This window comes from Uranotaenia lowii, chromosome 1, assembly GCF_029784155.1.
Source record: "Uranotaenia lowii strain MFRU-FL chromosome 1, ASM2978415v1, whole genome shotgun sequence".
Taxonomy (NCBI): domain Eukaryota; kingdom Metazoa; phylum Arthropoda; class Insecta; order Diptera; family Culicidae; genus Uranotaenia; species Uranotaenia lowii.
In genome coordinates, this window is record NC_073691.1 from 108222332 (window position 1) to 108247325 (window position 24994).

The following is a 24994-nucleotide window of genomic DNA, read 5'->3' on the forward strand; positions in this document are numbered from 1 at the left end:
TTTTTTTCAAATTTTAGAACGCTGACTGGATTCACTAATTCGTTGAGCCCAAATGAAAAGCTTTTTATTTAATGATATTAAATCGAGAATAATGTGCCATCTATTATTTCTACTTGATATGGTTTTTATTAACATCTATTCTCAATTTATGTTACGTATAGGGTGGTTGAAGCGAAAAAAAATTCAAATAATATCTCAAAAAGAAATTATTATCACACCCAATGTTACCCAAACATGTGTGAAAGAAATCATTGTTGGCCAAAATTTTCTCACCGTGAACTAAATCGGTCTGTCGTATATTTTGAAATCCTGTTCCAAATTTGCATGAATTTGGAACAAAGGCGTATAACTGTTGGGAATTTTGAAATCGATAACTGTGCTAAAACAGCAATTTACAACACCGGTGCCAGCCGAAATGTTTTAGCGTGGTCGAAAACCGTGTTTTGCATCTACCGTTGGGACAGCCCTTATGTTACATGATCATTTTTGGTCATAAAATACGATGCTTCGAGTTTGTTTATCTGAAATTGAGTGAGAGAGTCCTGAACAATATAAAATACAAAATAAATAACTCACCATCAGAACCAGCAATTGCACTTTCCCGTTCAATTCTTGGATAAACCCGAAAAAATGTAACGAAATTGCGAATTCAACTGGTTATTTAAAAAAAATCCATCCACAATTTTAATCTCATACACATTTTTTCTTAAAATGAATATCAACAAACATACACACGCTGCGACGTCGTTTGTTTAATTCTGCTTAAATCTTTATCTTCTTTTTCTGTCCAACGTGCTGACTGAAATAGTTGCTGTTCCGAAAAACTGGGTCCCATTAGTTGCAAACTTATTGAGAGACCTCGTTTCGAAAGCCGAATTGGTAGGGACAGTAATGGAATGCCACCCATACGGTTGGATACAAAAATCCTGCACAGCGCACTGGTCTCGATTATTATTACTCCGAGAAAAATCCTTGAAGCTTATTCACTCAAGGTTGTGAAAGTCAGTAAAATATTTACTACACGGAAGGCACAATCAAAATTTTCAGAAAGCAATCGTCGGACTTGAAGGGCTTTTCGGAAATATTTCATGGAATTAGTTTTTACGCAATAAAAAAAAGTTTCCGCTTTCCGTTCGTTTGTTTAATTCTGCTTAAAACGGTAGAATTTTTTCAGTGCATGTTTGATCTCGCCCCTTTCCCTGTCAGGAAGGTTTGCTCAATCGGGCCGATTGCAAAACAGAGATGCCAGCACTCGAATTCTAGCGGTTAGAATTCGATCAGTTTTCGGCTCGATTTCCATCCGCCTGCTCGATTGCTCGAAAACAGACGATACTTTTTGCAGTGCTGCGATGAACAAAACGAAACACGAGCAGTTTTCAATCGCAGCAATCCGGTGGCGTGTTTTGTTTTGGCGCGTGTTTGGTGTGAAATTTGTCGCAGTTATTTTCGCTTGTATATTTCCGCTGTTTCTGAATTCAGAAATGCTTTGAGCGCTTAAGCCTAGTCCACACTAGGCAACTTGGACTGCGATTTCGGTTGCTGAGACTTGTTTATGTTTACATCTTGGTTGCTGAAGGTCTCCCATACTTGTAGGGAGACTTGAGACGAGACGAGATGCAAATGTAAACAAAAACAAGTCTCAGCAACCGAAATCGCAGTCCAAGTTGCCTAGTGTGGACTAGGCTTTAGAAGAAGCCATTGTCCGGCGATAATTTGATGACAAACAAGGTATGTTTGATTTATTGATTTCTAACGGCGTGTTCTTAAATTGATTTTTCTATCGAAGTGATTTTTTCCATCGATGCTGGCGTACGTAAATTAAACAAACTGCATGTAAAAGCATTGGAAGGTGATTTGAAAAAAATCGATGCATCACCCAAAAAATCAATTTACGAACACGCCGGCGTGTTATAATCAAGTTTTATTTACATAATTTTCTAACCCATTATGTGCCATTATCGTCCCTACAGAAAACATCGACCCATGAAAACGAAGCTTCCAAGGAAATGTCCACACGGTACGGGCTCTGGTGGAATGTCATCCCGGACATCGTATCCGGATCCGCTTTAAGGTGGTGGCACACAATGCAAGTGGCCCCGTACGCTTCCAGAAAACCGTATAAAATTGACCAGAAAACTTGTAAATGGCCACACACAGCACCGCAACAATCGCACCGTGGCCTATAACAACTTAGCGGTAAAAGTAAGTGAAAAAATACTTTGTTTAGCGAAAATTTCATTTTCTTTTGTCTTCGTACAGCTCGACGAAGTACGGCAGATGCAAGGACAAACTCCTTTTTCCGACCGAAAAAACACCGGAGCAGTACCAGCGCGTCTTGCCTTGCGTGGACTATAGGCTTACCATTTCTGTAAATCAAGACGAAGCGTATATTTTGTCCAAGCCAGTCGGAATACTCGGGGCTAGTGTGCCGATTGCTCTGCTGCCAACTTAACAGCTGCCCTCATATTCTCTAGTCATAGTGAACACACTTCCGACATTGGAGATATATCCTATTGCAGCAATTCTGCCTATCAGGTAATTTTTACATAATTAACTATTTCGTTACAATACTATAATAATATTCTTAATTTTTTAGCAACCAGAAGAACCCTCCGTGGATAGTTTGATCTGTTGAGACGATCAAGTTTCTAAAGTGAGCCGAACTTTAGTTGTTGCAGATGTTTATCAGTGATTGCTTAGAAGGTACTTTGATCTGTGGTACTACTGCAATTGACCTAAATAATTTCGAGATTCTGCATTGGTGGAATGAATTTTTGAAACGATGTGCTAGAGAGCAATGTATGTACCCAAGTAGAAATCCTGCGCTGGCCACATGTGTTGGAAAATTTATTCGATAACTTTTTTGCTAAACCCATCTGTTTTGTGAACGAATATTTAACATGAAGGTAACTTTCAAGCATGTTCTTAATCCACATGCGAAAGACCGAACAAAACTTCACATAGATTTTCATTGAAAAAGGTAAACATAGACGTTCATTCAAATTTTTCAACAGAATCCTGCATTGAGCTTTAATTGTTCTTGTTTTTATTTTAAATTCCAAGGGTAGAAGCGGCTTTTAAGCTAGGTCGATATTTAACTTTTAAACAGTTTTGGCTGAAAGAAGAAATCAAGTAGAGCATTAAGATTGCTATCGCAGAATTTTTTGACAAACTCACCTTTGGCAGCTTTTTTTTAAACTTCCGGAGAACTCGCGCAATATTTTTACAGTTCATCTTGTTGAGGGGATGCGCAATCACTTAGAGTACTTGCCTACGCTGGGGGAAACTTTTATTTCAACCGGTGGTAATTTTTCATATCGAGTACATAATCGCGACGTTATGTGAGGATTTTTTTTCCAATCAAACTCATAATGCGTTGGCGAATAAGCGGTGCACTGCAGTGATATTGAGAATGAGATGTGAGAAATTAAGAAACTAAGACCGTTAGCATGTCTTACTGCGTAGCTTCTAAAACTTCGAAACGATGAGTTTCTAAAAAAAACCAGTCATTCACCTTGAAATCAAACGGATTTAAAATATAATTTTAAAAAATAATTACAATTAATTGAAATTTAATTATTTCTCTATGAACACTGCTTTATTTGAAACAAACTTGAATTTTTCAACAAAATGTAGCATCATCTGTTAAAAAATGATAAACCCATTTTATTTTAGCAATATCGACGCCCATGGCGAACATCCTCTCTCAATTTTATCTGTTTTGTTTTGGTTTGCGTTTTCTGCATTTCTCGCCTGCGCTTTCGTTACGTCGTATGACCATAATAATAATTCACAGAAAACGTCTGCAAAAGTTTGAAAAACAACTTTATTTTTTAAATTTCAAATCTGAATATGTTGTCCAGACAACAAATATTCTGAACAAAAAGAAGTAGAGACTATTTTATGTTAGTGTTTGTATTTTTTGTAATAGTACTCTTTGTTTAAAAAACGTCTCATACGACGTAACGAAAGTGCACTTGAGATTTCATTCTAGGGTTTGTTTTCTGGTTTGCGTTTCATCGATTTCATGTTTTTCATTGGAATTCTAAATTTCTTGAAATTATCCTTCGAAGTACTGACCTTGAAGCAACAGATTAATGAAATCCAGGTATGTCTACATTTTTGCTATCGAACATCTGTGACATCCGTAACATTTTCACGTTAATTTTCAGCTTTCGGAAAGGAACTGTTCTTCGGTGTAATGTTATTTATCCATCCATCCATATTTGTCAGCTGCGATTTGATTCAGAATCTGCTGTGACTGCTAAATAGTTGTACCCAGGAAGAAACGAACTTAGGGTGCATTATGGCTGCTCTATCGGTAAGTTTTCATCAATTTCGTGTATGATTCCGATAGTGATAATCTCACACTTATTTTCAGCTTTCGGTATGGAAAAATCTTTCAACCTAAAGGTACGCCGTGCGTTCTGAAGCGATGCGTGAGAGACCAGACAACATCATCAAATACCTATGCATCAGCTGGGGTGTTCTCAAGTGAGTTTCATTAAGAGATTGGTGATGAACAAATCATCCTGTATTTCACATGTTCTACTGCAACATCTGATTGACCATCGTAAGATGCATAGTACTTTGACCTAGCCATATGGCTGTTGCCTTTTAACTAGATGGTCAGGCCAAGTTAGGTTAGTTTCTCAGACGCCTCTCTCTAGAGGGTTACTGAATCCTTGAATTACTCAATCAAGTTGAATGAAACCAGATTTAAGGTACAAAAATTAAATAACTGTTAACATCAGAATATCATCACCATCGCTGAAAACTTCGATTCAATATGCAATTATGCAAACTAATGACAATTCCAATCCGTGTAAAATATTGTAATGAGCTCGTTAGTTCACATGCACATTTTGAGGGATAACTACCTGGATATTTAAGACATTAATAAGGAGAGTGAGAGATTCAAAAAAGTCGAAATGTAGGAAACCAAGTCGTTATTGGTACTGCAATACACCCAGAACGGATAACTAAAGAGTGGTAGTGTGTAGTTAACACCCCCTCACTCACTCACTTAATCACTTTTGTTAACAATTATGTAGTTCGAAATGAAAGTATTGGTCTTGTAACGCAATCATTTTAGCGTGTCATTTGAAATTGAATTTTATACAATTACAGTTCATACATTCAAATGTTAAGCAAAAATGTAAAACACCAAAAACTTAAATTTGAAATTTTGAATAAAGCTTATTTAAAATGTGAATCCTTGCTTCGGACTAAAACTAGTTTATTTAATTGATTGTCTTTCTCGTAAGGAATTCTAATAATCCAAAGATTAGAGTTATTTAAATAAATTTATATAACTAAATAATATCGATTTACATTAATACTTTCTGCAGGTTTTATACATAAGAATGAAAGCACGACTAAAGAAAAATCTCTTCGGGAACTCGGTTGTGAATTGATGGTTAAAGTTTTCCAGAGGTGTAAGTACCTTAGAAGTACTCGGCAATCTGGTTATGGCTAACCAATATTATTTCAAACAACTGTTCGTTATTCTGAGATGGCCCCACGAGCTGCCCTCCCACTCTGTTTTAATCGCAACTTGTCCGTGTTCATGTAAGTATAATGGAGTTTAATTATTTTTTAATATTGTTAAATATAGTTTTGAAAATTTTATAATCACATATCACTTATATCACTTATTAGTTGATTTTTGATAAAATGAAGATTGCTAAAGAGCACAGCGTAACATACTATTTAATAAGTTGGAAATAAGAAAAATTTCGAAAACGATTTCAAAAACTCAATTTTGATAAATATATTTCAATTTGTCTTTTCAGGTTGACAAAAGAAGTTTGTTACCCTGCTTGAGACGCATGCATGGAATAAGCTAATCTACGGCTGACACCGAGTCTGAATCATCCTCTTTCAAGAGATGGAACAACGGTATCACTTCGTTAGTTCGTTGGATCAGACGGGTGGCACTAACAGCAGCAGGAACGAAAAGTCCCTACAGTTCAGAAATGTTTTCCTGCAACGGCGGTCACATTCCGATTTCTTTTATCTTCGATTTCCCACGAGGGTAAGTTTTCAAGTAAAAATGTTTCAACATGTGGTGGAACTGATGCATGTTTGTTAATTTTTAATTGTTGCAGCTTGTAGAAATATTTCAAACATTGAAGATTAAAGACAGATAGAGGATGAAAAGAAAATTTCGGCATAAACAACTTACAACTGCTTATGACCAAGTTTTGTGATAAAAAGTTTCAAACTTAAAAATTTACCTTCACTTATTTTAACATCTTATTTTCTACTAATCTTCAATGCTTGAAAAACTCGTATCATAGAATGTAATGTTCTTACAGCCGTAAAATAAATAATTCACAAAAATTGTTTTGTTTATTTTTTCAGGCTTTTTGGTTATGTTTGATGAACTTCAACAAACGATTGCATGTCTACGGAGGTCTACGGTTTATAACTCCACTACTCCGGGAAATCAGCTGGTCGATGTATGACAGTTGTTTGGCTCTCGAAGCAATGGAGCCCGTGTAAGACCGTGTTGGAGGAGCTGGAGGTATTTGCGGCTACATTTAATTGTTTATTGAATGGTTTGAAAATCCTTTTCCTTTTGTATCCGTAGGTGAATGAGAAATCATGACCGTTTCTTTTGTAAGTGGGCACCAAAATGTTCCCCATGTACAAAAAGGTCATCAAGTATCTGATGGATATGTCGACGATCAAGGAGCACCTGCAATGGTGTATGTTTGTTGAAACTTGTAATCAAAATTTATTTTAAATTTTAACAATTCTCTTTTTCATCCTTCTATAGCTATAAATCACAGGATTTCTTTAATGAACGTTCTGCTCATCTTTGACAACTGTGAAATGGTCAACGATGACGATTCGCCGGTGGGCACAGCCGGTCATAGAATGTGCCATCATGCGTTGGGCTGAACTGACCGAGAAGCCGGCCACGCAACAACCACAACGACAGCAATCATCATAACAGCCGGATCAACAACACTCCAGCAGTCAACCGTATCGATTAATTTATAAGAAGTTAGTTTAAACAGTTTGACGTTAAAAATTTAGGTAGTTATATTGAAACTCGGTAAAATAGTAGAAAACCAAGACCTAAAATGACCTCCAAATGTAAATAATAGGATTTTTTGAATAGCTCATGTAAAAAACTGTAGGCAAATAGAATTGTAGCATTGAGACTACATAAGAAAATTCTCAAAATGAATCTTCACTCGATCTTGAAAGTTTAATTTAGTAAGAACATTTAAAACGTTAAACGTGGAAAAATTTTATGATTGTGATAATAATTGTTATAACTTATTATTATTTCATTATTATTATACAATTATGTTTAATACGAGTTATGATTAAAAGCATAAATTAGGATTAGAAAAACTTAAAATTAAAAAAAACAAAAACATTGAAAATTTCTTTTGAAAAAAAAAACGAAAATTCTGAATGGATGGCAACCTTGGCAATCGGCCCGGAAACGGTTCGAAAAATCATTCGGTTTCGGTCCGAAATCGGTTTGATTTTTCGGATGGACGCTATGGCAATCGGCCCAGAAACGGTTCGAAAAATCGTTCGGTTTCGGTCCGAAATCGGTTCTTTTTTTCGGATGGACGCTATGGCAATCGGCCCAGAAACGGTTCGTAAAATCGTTCGATTTCGGCCCGAAATCGGTGCTTTTTTCGGATGGACGCTATGGCAATCGGTCCAGAAACTGTTCGAAAAACGTTCGGTTTCGGTTGGAAAACGGTCCGCTTGTTTTGACATTTGATCTGCTCGAACTGGTTGAAAAAACTTATCGTCGTCCGAAAAAGTGTTTCATTTTCGCACGATTTTCTACTAAATTCGGCCCGATTTCTTATACGATTTCGGACCGATCGAGCAGATGAACGGACAAAAATCGGGCCGATTTCGGGCGATTTTTCCTGACTGGGTTCTAGTGAGCAAATTTGGTGATTTTGTCGGTCCCGACGGCAACGGCCCTATTTTGCTCACCTTCATACTAACCCCCGGTGCGGTATGGAAGTGATTAAACTTGTGAGCATTTTCACTTTGCTCGCGATTGCTGCGGATGCCCTAAGTTTTAGGTATTTTCACGTTTCTCCCTCTTTACGCACAAGGATATTTCTCATGGTGTAATTACTGGGATATTTCTCTCTGAGAAATATTTCTGCGATTAAAATTTATGCATTGAGAAATGGGAGGATTGTTATGGAAGCGACATCTGGTGGTCAGAAAAAAAAGTTTGAGCCGGGACGTAAAGGCAAACGCTTAAAGCAGAAATAATCAGAAAAAGCAAACGAAAATCGTTTGATTTTCGTATAAGCTCTATGGTCAATGTGCATTATTGACCATAGCATACAAAACAAATGCACTTTCCCTTTTATAATAAATTGCTGCTACTGATTCCATCCTCTTTGAAGATGATTCACATATTCGAAAAGAATGGAATCTGCATGCAGTCAAGTTGAGCGGCATTTTGCAACTGAAGAATCTACACGGAAAAATTGAGTTATTCATAAAATGTGTTGCGATTACACCTTCAAAATAACTAATCGGTAGTTGCTCAAAATTTGTATATCCTCAATTCAGTTTTGAGTACCCTGTCAGGAACGTTTGCTCAATCGGGCCGATTGCAAAACAGACATGGCGGTACTCGAATTCTAGCGGTTAGAATTCGGTCGGTTATCGGCTCGATTTCCATCCATTCCATTTGCAACTGCTCGATTGCTCGAAAACAGACGATATTTATCGCAGTGCTGCATGAACAAAACGAAACACAGGCAGTTTTCAATCGCAGCAATATGGGTGCGTGTTTCGTTTTGGTGCGTGATTGTTGTAAATTGTGTTGTGAAATTTGGTCGCAGTTCTGTTTCTGCCGTTTCCGCTGTTTCTTTTCAGAAATGCTTTTAGCGGTATGTAGAAGAAGCCATTGTCCGGCGATAATTTAATAAAAAGCGAGGTATGTTTGATTGATTGAATTCTAAATAATCAAGTTTTATTTATATCATTTTCTAACCCTTAGTTGTCCCCATAGAAAACATCCCGAATAGAAAAACATTATGAAAACACCATGAATTTCATTTTCACGCAACCATGAATTTTATGGTTGAAACTATGCGAATCATGGTACATGAAACCATGAATGGACTTTAAAATTCATATTTTTAAACAGTGAAATTTATGGTTCTAGCAAAATTTACCATGAAAAAAGGGGGTTGTTAAGCAACTTAACAATAAAAAAATCAACTTTTCTCCATACATTTCAAATCGAAAAACTATGAAGCGAATGGTTATTTCAGCTTCCACTTTTTACAAAGAAACTGTGAATTTCATAGTTTTCCCTTGAATTTCAATGGTTCAACGATCGTGAACATCAATATTAATTCACAATTTATCATAATTCCAGGACCGTGAAATTCCACGGTTTTATATTATTGTTTTCAGTTGTTTTTCATTTTAAATTCATATTTCCTAAATAAAATAAACTCGTTCATTTGTGTTTCATTTTTATTTTTCAAGTTTTTGAAATTGTTTAAAAAAAACTATCCTCTTTCCAAAGGCTATCAGCAAACTATCTGCACTACGGATAAATTGCAACATATCGGCGGAGCTTGAGCCATCTTCTTGCCGACCCTGGAAATAAGTTTTTGCAAAGTTATCCTACAAATTAATCAATATATAAAAAAGTATACTTACACAGCTGAGCCATCATTTTCATTTCCGAATCCGGTCTGCTTGATTTCGGATTTAGTACGGATTAGCTGATTCCGACCGCGAAAATAACAGCCACAACCTCCGAAAGAAAGTGACGTTTATGGAGCGAGAAAAATTTTCGCTACACGGAAAAATGTAAATGAGTAAATTTACCAATTTTCGCGTGGTTTGGATTTTTATTTCACCATCAAGTACACTGTAACAATAAAAATCACAAGAATATCACTGTGATACCGTACAGTGTTCGTGTTTCTGACATATTTGGCACCATGAAATATTTTGAATAAACGATATACTTCACGGTGACTTTAAAAATCATGGTAATTTCATCATAAAAATTGGTTGATAAATATTTTGAAATTATTATGAAGTTTATTGTTAAATTCAAAATCATTGTTTTGTCATATTTATACCACGATCTTGGCTATTCGGGATCGAACCATGCAAACAAAGCTTCCAAAGAAATGTCCACACTGTACAGGCTCTGGTGGAATGCTATCCCGGACATCGTATCCGGATCCGGATCCCGGACACGCTCTAAGGTGGGTGGCTTCCCTTGGATTACTTTTAATCAGTTTTCGGTGTGATCCTTCAAAAGGGAAGCAGTCACAATTATTTACTATGTACTTATTAAAATGATCTTTTTCATGATTGAAATTTTAATTCTTGTGGATCAATTCAAGAAACAAATTTCGAAAATGTTTGATTGATTGAGTTCTAAATAATCAAGTTTTATCAAAATAATTTTCTAACCCGTTATCGTCCCCATAGAAAACATCGATCCATCGAATTCCAAGGAAATGTCCACACGGTACGGTATCCAGATCCGGATCCCAGGCACGCTCAGAGGTGGTGGCTTCACTTGGATTACTTTTCATCAATTTTCGGTGTTATACTTCAAAAGGAAAGCAAGGTGAGTACCGTTGTCACAATTATTTACTATTTACTTACTAAACTGATCTTTTTCAAGATTTAAATTTTAATTCTTGTGAATCCAATCTATAAACACAAAAAAATATTGATAATTACGTGTAACTGAAAGTTGTTGCCTTTAAAACAATTCAACAAGTAATGAAAAAAAAATCGTTTTGATTTAGCACTACCTATCAGACAGAAAACACTATCTCTTCATTTAAGTCAGCTTTCTCTTTAGAATAATTTTTTAGAGAGTAATAGAATAGTACAGACTACACACTACCAAAAAAATCTGGAAAATTACATCACATATGATGTAAATAAAAAGAAGCATCATATATGATGTAATTTTTAGTGCAAGTTAAATATTACACGCCTGTAAAATAAAAAACGTGTAATATTCAACTCGCACGGAAATTTTTGACGCTTCGTTTTGTTTACATCATATGGGATGTAATTTTACAGATTTGTTTTTTTGTAGGGTTTTTTTTGTTAATCCAATAAGAAATAATTCCTATTTTTGTTAATTGATTTTTTTTATTAAAATTTAATTACATTTGGTCATCTACATTTTGATTACTTTTGCTTACATACGATATGGAATTCATCAACTTGTTTCCAAGGGACGGATTGCTCGATGTACTTCTCCTTGTTATTGAAAAGCGCAGCCTTACGGCTCCTCGGCGGTTTTGTTCGACAATCAAAGACGTTCCGCTTACGAAAGACGAAACATTTGCTGGCGTGAACAAAAATCTGTAGAAAAATAAAATGACACAGTTACCACCGGGCTGATTCAATCGGTTAAATGTCTTACCTTAATTATTCATTTGAAGTATATCTGCGATGGGACAAAGTTGTATTGGAGTTGCTGCAGCTAACCAGCATAGATTTTTTTCTCGACTGCGATTTCATCGTCCGGCTCAATTTTCCTGAAAGTTTAAAGTGAAACGTAAATTATTGGACATAACGTTTGGCAAAAAACTCACGTTAACACCAGTAGTATCCGAAATGTGCATTTAATACCAGGGAGCTGTACACATTTTTCATCTCATTTAAACCGCAACGACAAACTGTAGGGAGAATTTGAAAATATAGATTATTGCTTCGAAAAGTTGCTTATAATTACCTACCCTTTTTTAAAGTTGCCCGTAATGGTTCTTTCATTAGAGCCGTTTTTAATTGATGACACAGGTCTCTATGGCGGTTGCCAACACGAACAACATCTCCGACAGCAGCTCTCCGGACACCGGAATAGATGCAATTGAGTGAATACTGCAATAGGATTAATTTCTTATTAATGATCGCCTTACAAAAATCAGGAAACTTTCTCAAATATTCTATTAAATCATATCTGTTTCTAAGTAGAGATCATTGGAAGAAGCGCCAAAAATACCAAATTAAGATAATAAATTTCTTACCATCTAGCACCCAAGCCATTTTGTGAAGCATGAGTGCATGGTGTCTTCCACTAGAATCTCCATGCCGGGAGTTTCTTATTGCACATGTAGACTTTTCGGAAACGCTCTTCCGCCAACTGCTAGTCGTTTGAATCCGGTCCGCGTCTGTTTTTTGTGGAATACTCATTTTTATCAGGTGACCATCGACTGGATAGCTAAAAACTGCTGCGGTCCAAGAACCTTAGGGAGAAACTATCTGTGGGGCAGCGACTAGTTTATTAATATCATTCGTCGTTCTGAAATAAAAAAAGGATTGGTTTCAGATCGATCTACTCCGCCCAAAATCGGCACTACTTACTGTCGTGACTGGTGGATCAAATCAACTAAACCCACGCATTCCACTTCCTACAATAAATTTATTTTGGTTTTGGATTAGGGCAATGAATTTTTAGCTTCGACCAAAAAAGTAAACAGAACTGAAAAAACGACAGAAAAAAGAAGTAGAGAGAATGACAGTCTGAAATATTTCGAGTGCCCTGGAATATTTCACTCCTTATAATAACTGCAGTAATTCCTAGCGTAGAATTTACTGGATCACCTTGAAAAATATTATTCTTCGTATTTTAATTATTTCTGAACTCTGAAAACTTGAAAGTCTTCTTGAACTCGCGATGTGAACCAACTGAATTGAGCGATTTGCTTTTTCAATTAAAATATTTACATGAAATTTAAATTTAAATGCATTTATACATTTACATTGCATAAACGCGTTCTGTGTCATAAGTTGATAAAATTTTCATGACAAAATCGTGTTCTGTGTCATGTAATAATATTGCGTTCCTTTTTCAGTGCTATTAGGGATTCATATTTTTCGTGTACATAAAAACTATCTGTAAAACTACATCATATATGATGTAAATAAAAAGAAGCATCATAAATGACGGAATTTCACATTAGCAAATTCTGTTCTGTGTCATGTAACATTAGTGTGATTCAATTTCAGTGTTTCAAATGGTTTAATTATTTTTTATTTTGTAAATTTACATTACAAAATCGCTTTCTTTGTCAGGTAATATTCAAGGTTTTCAATTTCAATGCTTTTAAGGATTCAGATTTTTTTTCTGTGTAACTATGATTTTATATCGATGGGCTGACGTTAAATCAATAAAGCACAATTACAATATTAAATAAAAAATGATTTGATTTTACAACAAATGTCCTGTAACAAAAAGGAGCATGACATTTGTCGTAGTTTTACCGTTCAAAACAAATTACAGCGTAAAAATTACAGGTTCAATAATTATTTTCAAGTTTTCAATCCCACTTCATCAATTTCCTGTTCTGTTTATAAGTAGACGATATCAATCACGTTATTTAAGTTAGATTTATTATAAGTTGGAGCTGGCTTCTTATTATATATTGATAGATGATATGAACTAACATCCTATTTTGCTTTTCCTTTTTTCTCTTGTCTTTTTGTATTTCTTTTCATGTTGCCTTCTGATGATGGCGAATTCGCGTCAAGTTTGGAAAACTCGAACAACCTTCAAGCCATCTCTTCACAACATTGTACCCCGAAGATGGATTTCGCATGATGTAGTTGTCATCCCAAGGATTTAATCAATACCTGAAAATGGACGAATTGCCTAACAAGAAGAAGCTTGCGCCAGACATCGCAATGTCTTGTAGCAGAAGAGGTAACAAAAAATAAATTAGAAGAAAAAAACGGAAAAATAAAAAACAAATGAAATTAAAGTCTCTAGCTTTTTGTAAACAAACCGAAAAACCTAAATGAATGGCAACCATGCTAATCGGTCCAGAAACGGCTCAAAAAACCGTTCGGTTTCGGTACGAAATCGATTCTTTTTTTTCGGGTGGACGCTTGGCAATCGGCCCGGAAACGGTTCGAAAAATCATTGGGTTTCGGTCGGAAATCGGGCCGTTTTTTCGGATGGACGCTATGGCAATCGGCCCAGAAACGGTTCGAAAAACCGTTCGGTTTCGGCCCGAAATCGGTCCTTTATTTCGGAGGGACGATGGCAATCGGCCCAGAAACGGTTCGAAAACCGTTCAGATTTGGTTGGAAAACGGTCCGCTTGTTTTGACATTTGATCTGCTCGAACTGGTTGAAAAAACTTATCGTCGCCCGAAAAAGTGTTTCATTTTCGCACGATTTTCTACTAAATTCGGCCCGATTTCTTATACGATTTCGGACCGATCGAGCAGATGTACGGACAAAAATCGGGCCGATTTCGGGCGATTTTTCCTGTCTGGGTAGTTTTGGGTTGCCAATATACAATTTTGAACTAAAACTCGATTATGCAGCTCTGTATAAAAAGTTTGCTGTTGTTGGAATCTGTTGAACAGGGATGTTCAAAGCTAATAGGCGATGGAAGCGCTGCAGAATTTGGGTGATGGTTTTGCATTAGTGCAAGCGGGATGCAGCTAAAATTTCACCCAACTTTTGACAGATCTTACGGGTTTTTCTTAAGGAGAGAAAGAATAACTTTTCGATTCCATCGCCCATTGTGAGCTTTTTCTGCATTTTAATGAAAAAAGAGCAAGAAGAAAACAATTAATAAGAAAAAAAAACATTTATGGAGGTCCGTGAATTAACTTTTTAGAGTTAAACTATCAGAATTCGGCGGAAATAGCGGTACAAAAACTAAAAAATCTACTGGTATGCTGGAACATCGCGAACGGAATCCTGCGAAATGGTCGAGACAAGGTTTCGGGAAAAATCAAGGACGAATTTTGGAAAACTTAAGCGGTGGATTTACCAGAGAGTCATCCGGTAATCTGAGGGCGATTCTTTTGCGTGAAGGCGAAAAATAAGCCAGCTGCGGTCATTAAAAATATAAATATGAGACCGAACAACATACGGTTAACGACAGGCACTGTGGTTCAAATCACGCGGAAAAAATTTCGTTTCCTGGGTGTGGTCAGTAAGAGATTTTAAGGTAAGAATTCGGTCTTTATTTTACTAAATGTCACAAAACCATGTCTAATCGGTTCAACCTATATCACGATTTCAGAAGCTGAACTTGATTCTCTGGAATTGGAAAAAAATATCGAAAACTATGGGATTTCACTGGAGCTGTATTGGCCAATCCGAACCCTATCGAGTAAGTCCATCAAGCTCTTTCATGCACCATTCTTCTGTGCATCAAAATCTGATAAATTTTTTTTTTATCATGAATCGAAAGGCTACTGGCTCGGAATAGTCAATAGATCATATAGACAAAATGCAATCTAATTGATTGTCAAAAGCGACGAAAGATGTAAGTTTTCGCCGTAGTCCTCGCAAAAAAAGGGTTAAACATTTTCTAGTTTCTGTTTTTTTTTTTCACTGGTGCAGCGCCATGAAATCCGATGCAATTATGGGCACGATGGAAGTGAAACTGCAGCAAATAACCATGGTAATATGAACAGCACAATCTTTAGGAATACACTCCCCGGATCATATGGATACGACAATGAACATGAAAATCAACAGGTATTAAAACTTTCAATAAGGACTATTTTGAATATAAGATTTAATATTTAATAGATTCTGAAATAATGATTTGAATCGAAATTTTCGATTTTCAACGTACAATTGTTATTTATGATTTCATATACCTACTCAAATTATCTTAGTATTGCGTAGTTTGTAGTGAATCCAAAAACAATACCAGCTCCTTGTATTTTACATTTTTTTTAAGTATTGTTGTTACACCTTTTACATGATTTTTACAAATTTTAAACATTTATGATTTTGAAAGATTGAAATTTCATACTTTTCCCCAGGTGCATTTCCTGTTCGGCATTGACCCATATTTTATTGAACCGCACTTCGACGACTTTGCCAATCATAGTTTTAAATTGTGTCATTTAGAAAATGCGATAAATATCTGGGCTCCTCGGAACTCTCCCTTAAAGATAAACCGAAACCGGACTGTGCCTGGGAGCGACGGCGGTGGATTCTTGAAAAGGTAGCCTAATTGGAACCGAGAAATTGATCTCTGTACTGCATTCCCATCTGTACAAATATGTGAGTATTATTAAAGTAAACAAGTCCCATAATAGATAGGATAATGCGTGGTATTATAAAATAGATATTAAACTTCCATGAGATTTGGACTGTAAAATGAAACTAAAATGCAGTCTGATATCAGTTTTTTCCTTCACTTTCCAATCTTTTGAATAAAATTTGATTCAACACCCTGATTTTGCTTTCTGATATTTTGGTGAAAAATATTCATTAAGTTTTGATTTTATCCACAGCTAAAATCCATCATGCAAGCTTGAGAGAACAGGTCGTTGAATTTTGGTCAGCTTATCGGAACTGTTCTAAAAGGTATATTTAAACTCCTAAGAGATAATCTTAATTTTCAATCAGACATACATTAAGATTCCAATATAACAAAGTCAAAAAAATAAATTTTAGTTGAAATTCTACTTGAAAATAGAGTTGAAATATTTTCAATTTCGAAATATCATTGTATTTACAAAAATCCTATTTTTAGTTAAATTAATTTGTAACAGTTGTGACTGATTTGTTTACTATAACTAATAATAACAATTATTCAAAACTCTTTTTGCAGATTCTTCTTTCCTTTTTGGCATTTGGTTTGGCGACATAGACGTGAATCGGTACCAGTTGATATTTAAAGTTGAGCTAATGATTGCTTTTTTATTCCTGCCGAAATAAATTGAAAAGAAATTAAAAACAGTGTTCCCGCACTCGGATGACCGGTTTATATATTGAATCGAGAATAAAAATTTTATTGCTACGCAGAAGAAGAAATTTTTGTACCTTTTTTTTTTGAGAAATTTCATTAATTTTTACTTTTTTGAAGAAATCTTGAAAATGCATGGGCATCCCCATGTCAAAATATACAGAATGGACTAACTGGCTGAAAGCTTTCGATTGTGTAAAAGCTTTTTGCTCACGCTCTGTGTAAAGCGCCCAAACATAAAACTAAGTGGAGACACTTTTCTCGAATCTGTATGGATTTTTATACAGAACAGACTAACTTTGTTTACCGTGTAGCACGTGCTCATACCCGTTTAGTTGGGACTCAAACGCACAAATCACAAAGCGTTTGTTTGAACAAAATAATAACTCGGTTATTAAATTTTATGCATTGGATCATTACACGCCAAGAAATTATTCGGGTGCATAAATTTAAATAATTGAAATAGTTTTTTTTTAATATTTCTAATGTCTAATGTAAGTCAAATGTCAGAGTAATTAAAACAAAATATTTTTAATATTTTTTATTGTGCAGTTCACACTCTACTGGACTTCACAAAGTGCACGGTAAACAAAGTTACTCTGTTCTGTATAAAAATCCAAACAGATTCGAGAAAAGTGTCTCCACTTAGTTTTATGTTTGGGCGCTTTAAACAGAGCGTGAGCAAAAAGCTTTTACACATTCGAAAGCTTTCAGCCAGTTAGTCAATTCTGCACGGAGAATAAGGGCATCCGCAGCAATCGCGAGCAAAGTGAAAATGCTCACGAGTTTGATCACTTTTATACCGCACCGGGGGTTGGTATATGGGTGAGCAAAATAGGGCCGTTGCCGTCGGGACCGATAAAATCACCAAATTTGCTCACAAGAAAGGGGCGAGAGCAAACAGGCACTGAAAAAATTTTACCGTTTAATGCTGAGTTAAACAAACGACGTTCAGCGTGTAGAGTTTGTTTACATTCCATTTTGCGCATCGGGTCGAACTGGTCCACTGAACACCGGCCGTGGTGGAACCGGCAGACTCGTTTACGGGAAGAGCAGAAATTTTTCCAATCAAGGTGCATCTCCCAGGGTTAACAACAACGGAACTCCGAACCAGAATCATGGCCTTCAATAACTTCAAATCAATCTTCGAAGTAACAGCAACATCAACCACAATCAGTTCAAAAAACAAAGAAATTTTCATTCGTGATTTCATCCGAAGCTCCATGGTTCGCCGATTCGACCCGAAGGATTGCTAAAAGGAAAAAAGTCTCCGTTCTCGAATTTCAATATTCGCTGGTGGCCGATTCTGATAAACATTGTTCCGGTCGTGTAGCTGTGATTTTATTGGTCTGTGTGCTCTACGCATAGCGAACCAGAATACATACAAAAATAGGAAAAATGAAAATCAGCGCTTCTAAAATATCAGGTAAATATGATAAAATAAAATTGGTTCAGCACATGCCAACTATATTTTTGTATTTTGAAGGTTCGTCTGCAAAATGCTTTCGGGGATACAATTTGATATCGTTTGTTGGCATTGGAAACGTCTTCCGGAAAGTCGAACAACTTAACCCAGTTGGAGGACTAGGTCAGCTTCAAATTGGCCTTCTAATCAGTGAGCAGCTAATCGATTGAGACAGTGGCTCAAAAACATAATAGGATGGCGTACTGGATGATGATGTATGTGTCGAACAACAGTGCAAACATGTTAAATTTGAAATATTTGTTAAGTGTTGTTTTCTACTATTGAACTGTAATAAATAATGTATCATAAAGTGTTTCGAATATTAATGAAACGTGAAAAGAACTTGATTTTCATCATATAGGTTTATAAATAGTTTATTTCGAAGGTTTTCAATCTGTCCATATTTGTTTTTTTCTGGAAAACTTCCAATCTGTACATTTTCTAGAAAATCATTATGATCGGAGTTAGAAAGCTTCAGCAAACTGTTCAAAATGAATATTCTTCGTTTTAGGATTTTCCTGTTTTAAGCATCTCGTCCATTACGATTTTCGTGGCGGTTTCGGTGACGTATTAGTCGCTTCCTGATGAGGTGCATCAAATCGAGGATGCATCAGATAGGCTTGAACCGGGGCAATGACGAAAACGGCCCTTCATCTCGCTCCAGGCCGGACGGGTCCAACTCACAGAAACCGAAGCCTCTGACCAGCGGTGGAATACTTTCTACTTGATGATAGAACTCCACAGCACCTGGAATATTTCGCGCAGATTCTGCTGACTTTGATTCCGGCTGCTGCTGCCCGGAAGTTTCGGCTGTATCCGCCACCGGACCCGGTTGCTGGTCGGTCGAAGCTGCTTGGCTGCTGATGCTGAGATGTCGACTATGACTTAACTTTTCGAAAAAGCACCAATCGAAATTTAATCGAAAAAACTCACGGCTAAGAAAATTTACTCGGTCCGTATATAATATTATTTGATCAAGATGTTCTGCAAAAAGTTTTCTCAGTGCAATGCTAAATTTAAAATAAATATGCTAACGCCTGGTGCGCGAAAGGGTGTGTATACCAAAACCGGTCCGCTGAAATGAGCAAAACCGGGCCGCGTATACTCCCGTATTGGTGCGTTTGCTCTAATAAAAAGGTAAAATTTACCGAGACAGCAAAGGTGAATGCTCGCAAAAGCCAAAAAGGTAACTTCTACCTATTCGAGGTGAAACTCACCTCACAGCGAGGTAGAATATACCTGAAACGAAGAATGAAAAAAGGTACAATTCACCGAGAAAAAAGGTGAATCCAAAAAAGGTAAATTTCACCTCGTAGCGAGGTGAAGTTCACCTGAATTGAGCTGAATCAAAAAGTATAATCCACCTAGAAAGAAAGGTAAATCCAAATAAGGTAAAACTTACCTCGTAGCGAGGTGAAGTTGACCTGGATTGAGCTAAACAAAACGGTACAAATCATCTCGAAAAAAAGTAACTATTTGACGAATCCGTTTATTGAGGTTAAGCTGTTTTGCCGTTTAGGAACAAGTTCTGCTTCGTGCACAATATGTGAAAATCGTAACAAAATGGTAAGTGTTTTCTTAGATTTCATTTAGTTGTGCTGGTTCTCTTCATAATACTTTGCTTTTGTTTCAGATCGGCCCACGGAGCTTCGTGTTGTATTCCCGTCAGCCTTCAGATATTATTCCGGACAAGCCGGACCTGACTAGCTTGGCGAACAAGGGAATTGCCTCAACAATTTTTAAAGAACACGGTGATATATTTCAAAAATAAATATTAGGTAACAGTCCCCATTTATTTCAAATAAATACCAATTATTTCATGAATTGTGTTTTTTTAAATTAATTATTATTGAAGAAACCAATCAAACAAACAAGCATTTACCTTTTAAATCAGTGAATGGGAAAGGGGTATTATTTACTATTTTGCTAGGTGAATGAGAAAATGGTAAAATCTACCTTTTTGCTAGGTGAATTGAAAAAAGGTAAAACTTACCTTTTTGCTAGGTGAATGAAAAAAAGGTAAAATTTACCTCGAAAGAGGGGTGGAAAAAATTCACCTCGCAAAAAAGGTAAATTTTACCTTTTTTTTATTTTCCGTGTGTATATTTTGACATGGGGATGTCCATGCATTTTGGAAATTTCTCTGCAAAAGAAAAGTCAAAAAAAGTTCTTAAAAAAAAGTCTCTTCTCGAAAATAAATGTTTTTATTCCGCACAATAACAACATTAAAGGCAAGTAATACACACGATTTAAACGCGTTTATAAGTTAATTTCCTAGTTCTTAAATTCAAATTGCATCCATCTAGCAGACCAAAAGCCGACATCCAAGTTCCAACTTATCGACCTGCCTCCTTGAGGATTGTCAAAATCATAGGATTTGCTTCCATGGAAGAAGCCGGAAGGGCCAATCGGACTTATGGCCATCCTCGCGCTTCCTCCGGAAGGTGCTCCCCATTTGGCGGCATCTGCAAGCTAATGTGCGAGCTGTTATTTAGAACGGGAAGGCTTTCCCCGCCTAAGACACCGCCACCTAGGACCGTGTCCGGAGTTCATGGTCGAGAAAATTCTCCATTGCCGTCCAATTAAATAACACGCAGCTAACCCAGGGTTTTTTTATAAGGGTGCACTAATGCCGCTGAAAAGTTAAAAAATAATACTAATAAGTTGTTCATCAGAATTGAATTCCAAATACGTACCAATTAGTTAACCAAGACGCAAGAATCCGGCGTCTCGCGGCAACTCATGTTGAACGGGATAACAGTCATTAGAATTTCCTTGGTTGTTATCCCTCATGCATCTCGTATAGCTACCAGCGGTAATGTTTCTTCTACCGAGGAATTAAACGACTGTACAGGAGAAAATCTTCATGTGAAACGTAATCCAGGGCGCATAGTGCACCCTGATAGACGTGCAAACTGTAGCTGCGTTTCTTGCACCCAAAATAATTTAGAAATTTATTATACGGGATTTTTCACGTAAACTAAGCTTTTGTAGCATCCCATCGATTCTACGTTTGCTTTGTAGTAACTACTGTACTTCCATATTACTGGCACATGAATTTCACGTAAAGTCTAGGTGAATGGGCTTGAAACCTTTTTTTGCAATTTTCTCAAGCATGTTGTGGTATATTCCTATTGGAAAAGGGAATTTTTGTCATTTAGCTAACTTGATTTTGTTTGGATGCGGCAGTTCAAGAGGAATTAAGCGTCACAAGACAAGCAGTACACCACACAGGATGTTCTGCGGGTCCCAAACACGAAAAATACAAATCCGAGCCTCGGGATCAAAATGGGAAGTGTGTATTGTTTTCCCTGTCGAAATTTAATTCAATTTAAGCTGTGGTTTTTGTTGTTTACAGTTTCGAAGAAAGCTTCAAGAGACCCGTTGGGAAGCCGAAGAAAGGCCGTGAGAAGAAGCCTAAGCACCAAAGTTTGCATCTACTGATCCTAACAAGGTAAATTATATATTATTTTAATGATTCTATTTTTAATTGTTAAATATTTTCTATTTTTTACAGGATTCGACAAACCAACTCGATGTAAAGTTCCGGAAATATGTTTTCAATCAAATAATGAATTAAGTGTAGTGACAGTGTGAAGAATTTTGAAGAAAATAAATTTAAATTTTGATGGAATTCAATTTGTTTTCATTTTATTGCCAGAAGTAGAAACGAAAAAATAGTAGAAAGGATCCAAATATCATTGCGGTACTAAACACATTTCAAGTAGCTTTCATCTTCATAACACGTTGATCGCATTAAAAATTCACGTAAATTGAACGTGATCTCCATAGAACAAAATTCCTATTAGGGGAGCGTTTACTTATTTTATTCGTACAAATTACGTGAAAATCAATTGGATAAAAATTATGTAGTTTTTCACGTAGCAGCGACGTGCAGATTATTTTGGGTGTGGTTATCCTGAAATAACGGCTTCCGTCTCTGCTGGGTGTAAGAAGTCTTTTTGATTTCTACAAATTTTCTTTCCGGGGTCATATTTCCGTATAGTCACGTATAGTGAAGTGTGAAGTTAATTTAACCTGGCGATAGAATGAAATTTTGAACACCGAATTAGAAGCACTTATAAAAATAAATAAATGACATTATAACCTAATAAAAAGCCAATAAAGATAAAGATAATAATAATGCAAAAAAATTAACATTAACGGTGATGATTATAGTAATTACCTTACATACTAGTATTAATGCATGTTTTAAGCCACCACCCGCCTCCAGTGAATTGTGTCCTGGATGGCTATCATATCACAGATGGGAATCAGATGTGTTTTTACCTTAAAATAGTATGTAATTTTGAAAGCAACAATAAAGTATGTCAAATATTCTTGATCTTCTAAACCTGCCTGTATTAATCCTTCATTGTTTCACAAGCATAAATTTCGTCGCAAAATCTTTTCGTTTTCAGCTCCCGGAGTAGATGATCATCACGACGGTGTCGGTTGACGCTCATTTAGCTGTCTTCCGATCCTATTTTTTTTTATAAATCTGCTTCTACCTCCCGATAAAGAACAGAATACGTCTTGATATTCAAAACGCTGATGGTAAGTTTGCCTGCAATCCACCGGTGCCATAGCGCAGATCCGTTCTCTTTATTTTAATTTTTCCGATTCTCCAGTACTGTTGGCAGCTTCTTCCAATTCCGAACAGGTATCTCGGCCAACTTCTAAAATGATGCCTCTATAAAGTTTCCTCTTTGTCAGATAACGGAAGGATTCATTTTTTCAGTTTTACTTACCTGGATTTCGTAGCTAATTTTTTTTAACGTTCCGAGCGGATGGCCCCAACATTTTCGATGCACAGATGAAGAAGCTCAAAATAAATCTTTGAGCAAAAAATTGTTTAACAAGCAATGTGAAACCAGATTCAATTACTTTCGACGATTTCAGCCATTGATTTGAAAATTAAAATTATTTGCGGTGAACTACAACCGCCACCAAAAGCTTTTCGTTTCACTTTTTTTTTTTTTTTTATTTCCTACATCTATTTGGCTTAACCTCTGTTACATAGCTGGCCAAGTGGGTATTGGAAGCAGAGAAAATTACAGATCTATTTTACATTCTACGAAAAATTTTGCTACTGTTTTATAAATTTCAATATCACGTTTCTTCAACAAGATTTGTGTATCAGGAACAACGCCTTTGTTCACAAGAATCCTCCATAAAGCATTTCTTTTCGCACTGAAGTTCGAACAAGCAAACAGGAAGTGATCAGGGTCTGCGTTTATCGCGCCACAGTTGCAAACATCACTGGGGATTATCCTATTCCTAAACAAATGTGCAGGTAACCGTGAATGGTTGCTTATGAGTTTTGACAAAATAACTATTTCTCTCCTATCGAGTTGCAGTTGATGGAACCATGGATGACTTGTAACGTTGGTAAGGATACTATGGCAGAAACGGCCTTTAACTCCAGCGTTCCATGCACTTTGCCACCGTTGTCTAGCGTGTTGAACAGTTGGGAAGGAGACATCATGCACAGTGAACGTGTAATCGTCCGGCAAACCATGTCTGCAGGCCAGTTTTGCTTCTTGATCAGCCCATTCATTCATCTGGATTCCTCGATGTGATGGTACCCAAAGAAAATGGATTTCAGAACCTTGTTGTTGAGCCATTGTAGTCATCTTTTTAATATCGTACCATGCAACGGGGTTCGATGGACTCATTTTGTTGTTTTGAAGGCTAGAAAGACAACTCATACTATCAGTGATAATCACATATTTACCTGCTGGCAGATCAGAGATGATAGAAACTGCCTTCCTGATAGCAAGCAGTTCCGCCGTGTAGACACTCATTGTGGAAGGGAGTTTGATACTACATGTTGGAGCACCAAAATTGTTGACGACTGCATAACCAGTGCCTAGTAGATCCTTGGAACCGTCTGTTGCTATAATAGAACTTTCTGAGTATTTTTCCTCTAGCAAAGTGTCTATTAAAGCAGCGGTAGAAGCTTCTTGTGATCGTAAGTCCATCACCGAAAGATCGATAGAAAGCACTGTTTTCCGTACGTTCGGTTTGTACAAAAAACAGGGCAGTTGTTCCAGCGTGTTTTGTAGAGGAAAAAAATCGTTGACGTGGTGAAGAGCTCGTTGCAAACCGGTGGTGAAGGATCTTGTTTCCAAATTTGGATTTACAAACTGTTGATGCCATGTGTTCAAACATGCTCTTCTGTTAACGAACCGCAGCGCCGAGGAATCTCTTCTTATGCTTAGAGGACATAAACCAGCTAAGACATCTAGCGATCCTGTATGAGTAGTTTTGGTTGACCCTAAACATACACGGATACATGCCCACTGAATTCTGTCCAGCATTAGACTATCCTTATAATTCAGTTGTGTCATAAATATTGAACCATACTCAATGATCGACCGAATACATGCTTTATATATGTGTATCATTGTAGAAGGGTGGGCTCCCCAATATTGGCCGGCAATACTGCGAAGGAAATTGAGATACGGTGCTGTGCGTTTTTTGATCTGTAGAATATGATGTGACCAGGAGAGATTTGTCGATAGATTCATTCCCAAAAGTTTTATAGAATTTACGAATTCTACAGGTTCGCCATGAATTATTATATCCGGTACAAGTTCAGTTTGTCGTTTCGAAATAAGGAGGCACTTACCAAAAATAGTTTATATAAAGATTCCAAACTCTTATGAAAACCGGGAGACAAAAAAAATAAGCGCCACCATCAAATATGACGGCAGAAATGCAACTAAAACACAGTGAACACTGTTAGCAGAAAAAACTCATGTTAATCAGTTTTTATCACACGGTGGGAC

General features: G+C 36.5%; 2 protein-coding genes and 4 long non-coding RNA genes across 12 annotated transcripts; 5 read left to right on the forward strand and 1 right to left on the reverse strand.

Moving 5' to 3' along the window:
• Positions 1 to 1974: 1974 nt before the first annotated feature.
• On the forward strand, positions 1975 to 7271 carry LOC129738690 (uncharacterized). Of its 2 annotated transcripts, XR_008735599.1 has the most exons (10): positions 1975 to 2202; positions 2260 to 2535; positions 2597 to 4108; positions 4173 to 4321; positions 4382 to 4494; positions 5352 to 5571; positions 5796 to 6037; positions 6367 to 6529; positions 6596 to 6713; positions 6785 to 7271. It is a non-coding gene; the product is annotated as an uncharacterized LOC129738690 (long non-coding RNA). The 2 variants fall into 2 exon arrangements; XR_008735598.1 differs by having other exon boundaries at positions 4173 to 4494.
• On the reverse strand, positions 2999 to 24896 carry LOC129738687 (uncharacterized). Of its 4 annotated transcripts, none has more exons than XM_055729941.1 (3): positions 22952 to 24824; positions 22387 to 22879; positions 2999 to 3395 (listed from the first exon to the last, which is right to left on the reverse strand). In XM_055729941.1, exon 1 carries the CDS (start codon positions 24731 to 24733, stop codon positions 23255 to 23257), a length of 1479 nt encoding a protein of 492 aa, XP_055585916.1. In that variant the 5' UTR covers positions 24734 to 24824; the 3' UTR covers positions 2999 to 3395; positions 22387 to 22879; positions 22952 to 23254. The 4 variants fall into 4 exon arrangements, with proteins under 4 accessions (XP_055585916.1, XP_055585919.1, XP_055585918.1 ...); XM_055729944.1 differs by lacking the exon at positions 2999 to 3395 and adding an exon at positions 24835 to 24896 and having other exon boundaries at positions 21803 to 22879; positions 22952 to 24688; XM_055729943.1 differs by lacking the exon at positions 2999 to 3395 and adding an exon at positions 24835 to 24896 and having other exon boundaries at positions 21803 to 22879; positions 22952 to 24762.
• Positions 10141 to 13821, forward strand: LOC129738688 (uncharacterized). 2 transcript variants are annotated; one of them, XM_055729945.1, is made up of 3 exons: positions 10141 to 10244; positions 10474 to 10615; positions 13540 to 13821. In XM_055729945.1, exons 1-3 carry the CDS (start codon positions 10167 to 10169, stop codon positions 13632 to 13634), a joined length of 315 nt encoding a protein of 104 aa, XP_055585920.1. In that variant the 5' UTR covers positions 10141 to 10166; the 3' UTR covers positions 13635 to 13821. The 2 variants fall into 2 exon arrangements, with proteins under 2 accessions (XP_055585920.1, XP_055585921.1); XM_055729946.1 differs by having other exon boundaries at positions 13595 to 13653.
• Positions 14607 to 16789, forward strand: LOC129738691 (uncharacterized). 2 transcript variants are annotated; one of them, XR_008735601.1, is made up of 7 exons: positions 14607 to 14974; positions 15050 to 15139; positions 15221 to 15295; positions 15373 to 15510; positions 15804 to 16047; positions 16281 to 16353; positions 16601 to 16789. It is a non-coding gene; the product is annotated as an uncharacterized LOC129738691 (long non-coding RNA). The 2 variants fall into 2 exon arrangements; XR_008735600.1 differs by having other exon boundaries at positions 15050 to 15295.
• LOC129738689 (uncharacterized) lies at positions 17486 to 18510 on the forward strand. The gene is made up of 2 exons (XR_008735597.1): positions 17486 to 18161; positions 18222 to 18510. It is a non-coding gene; the product is annotated as an uncharacterized LOC129738689 (long non-coding RNA).
• On the forward strand, positions 21130 to 22515 carry LOC129738692 (uncharacterized). Its single transcript, XR_008735602.1, has 3 exons — positions 21130 to 21495; positions 21559 to 21654; positions 21718 to 22515. It is a non-coding gene; the product is annotated as an uncharacterized LOC129738692 (long non-coding RNA).
• Positions 24897 to 24994: the final 98 nt, after the last annotated feature.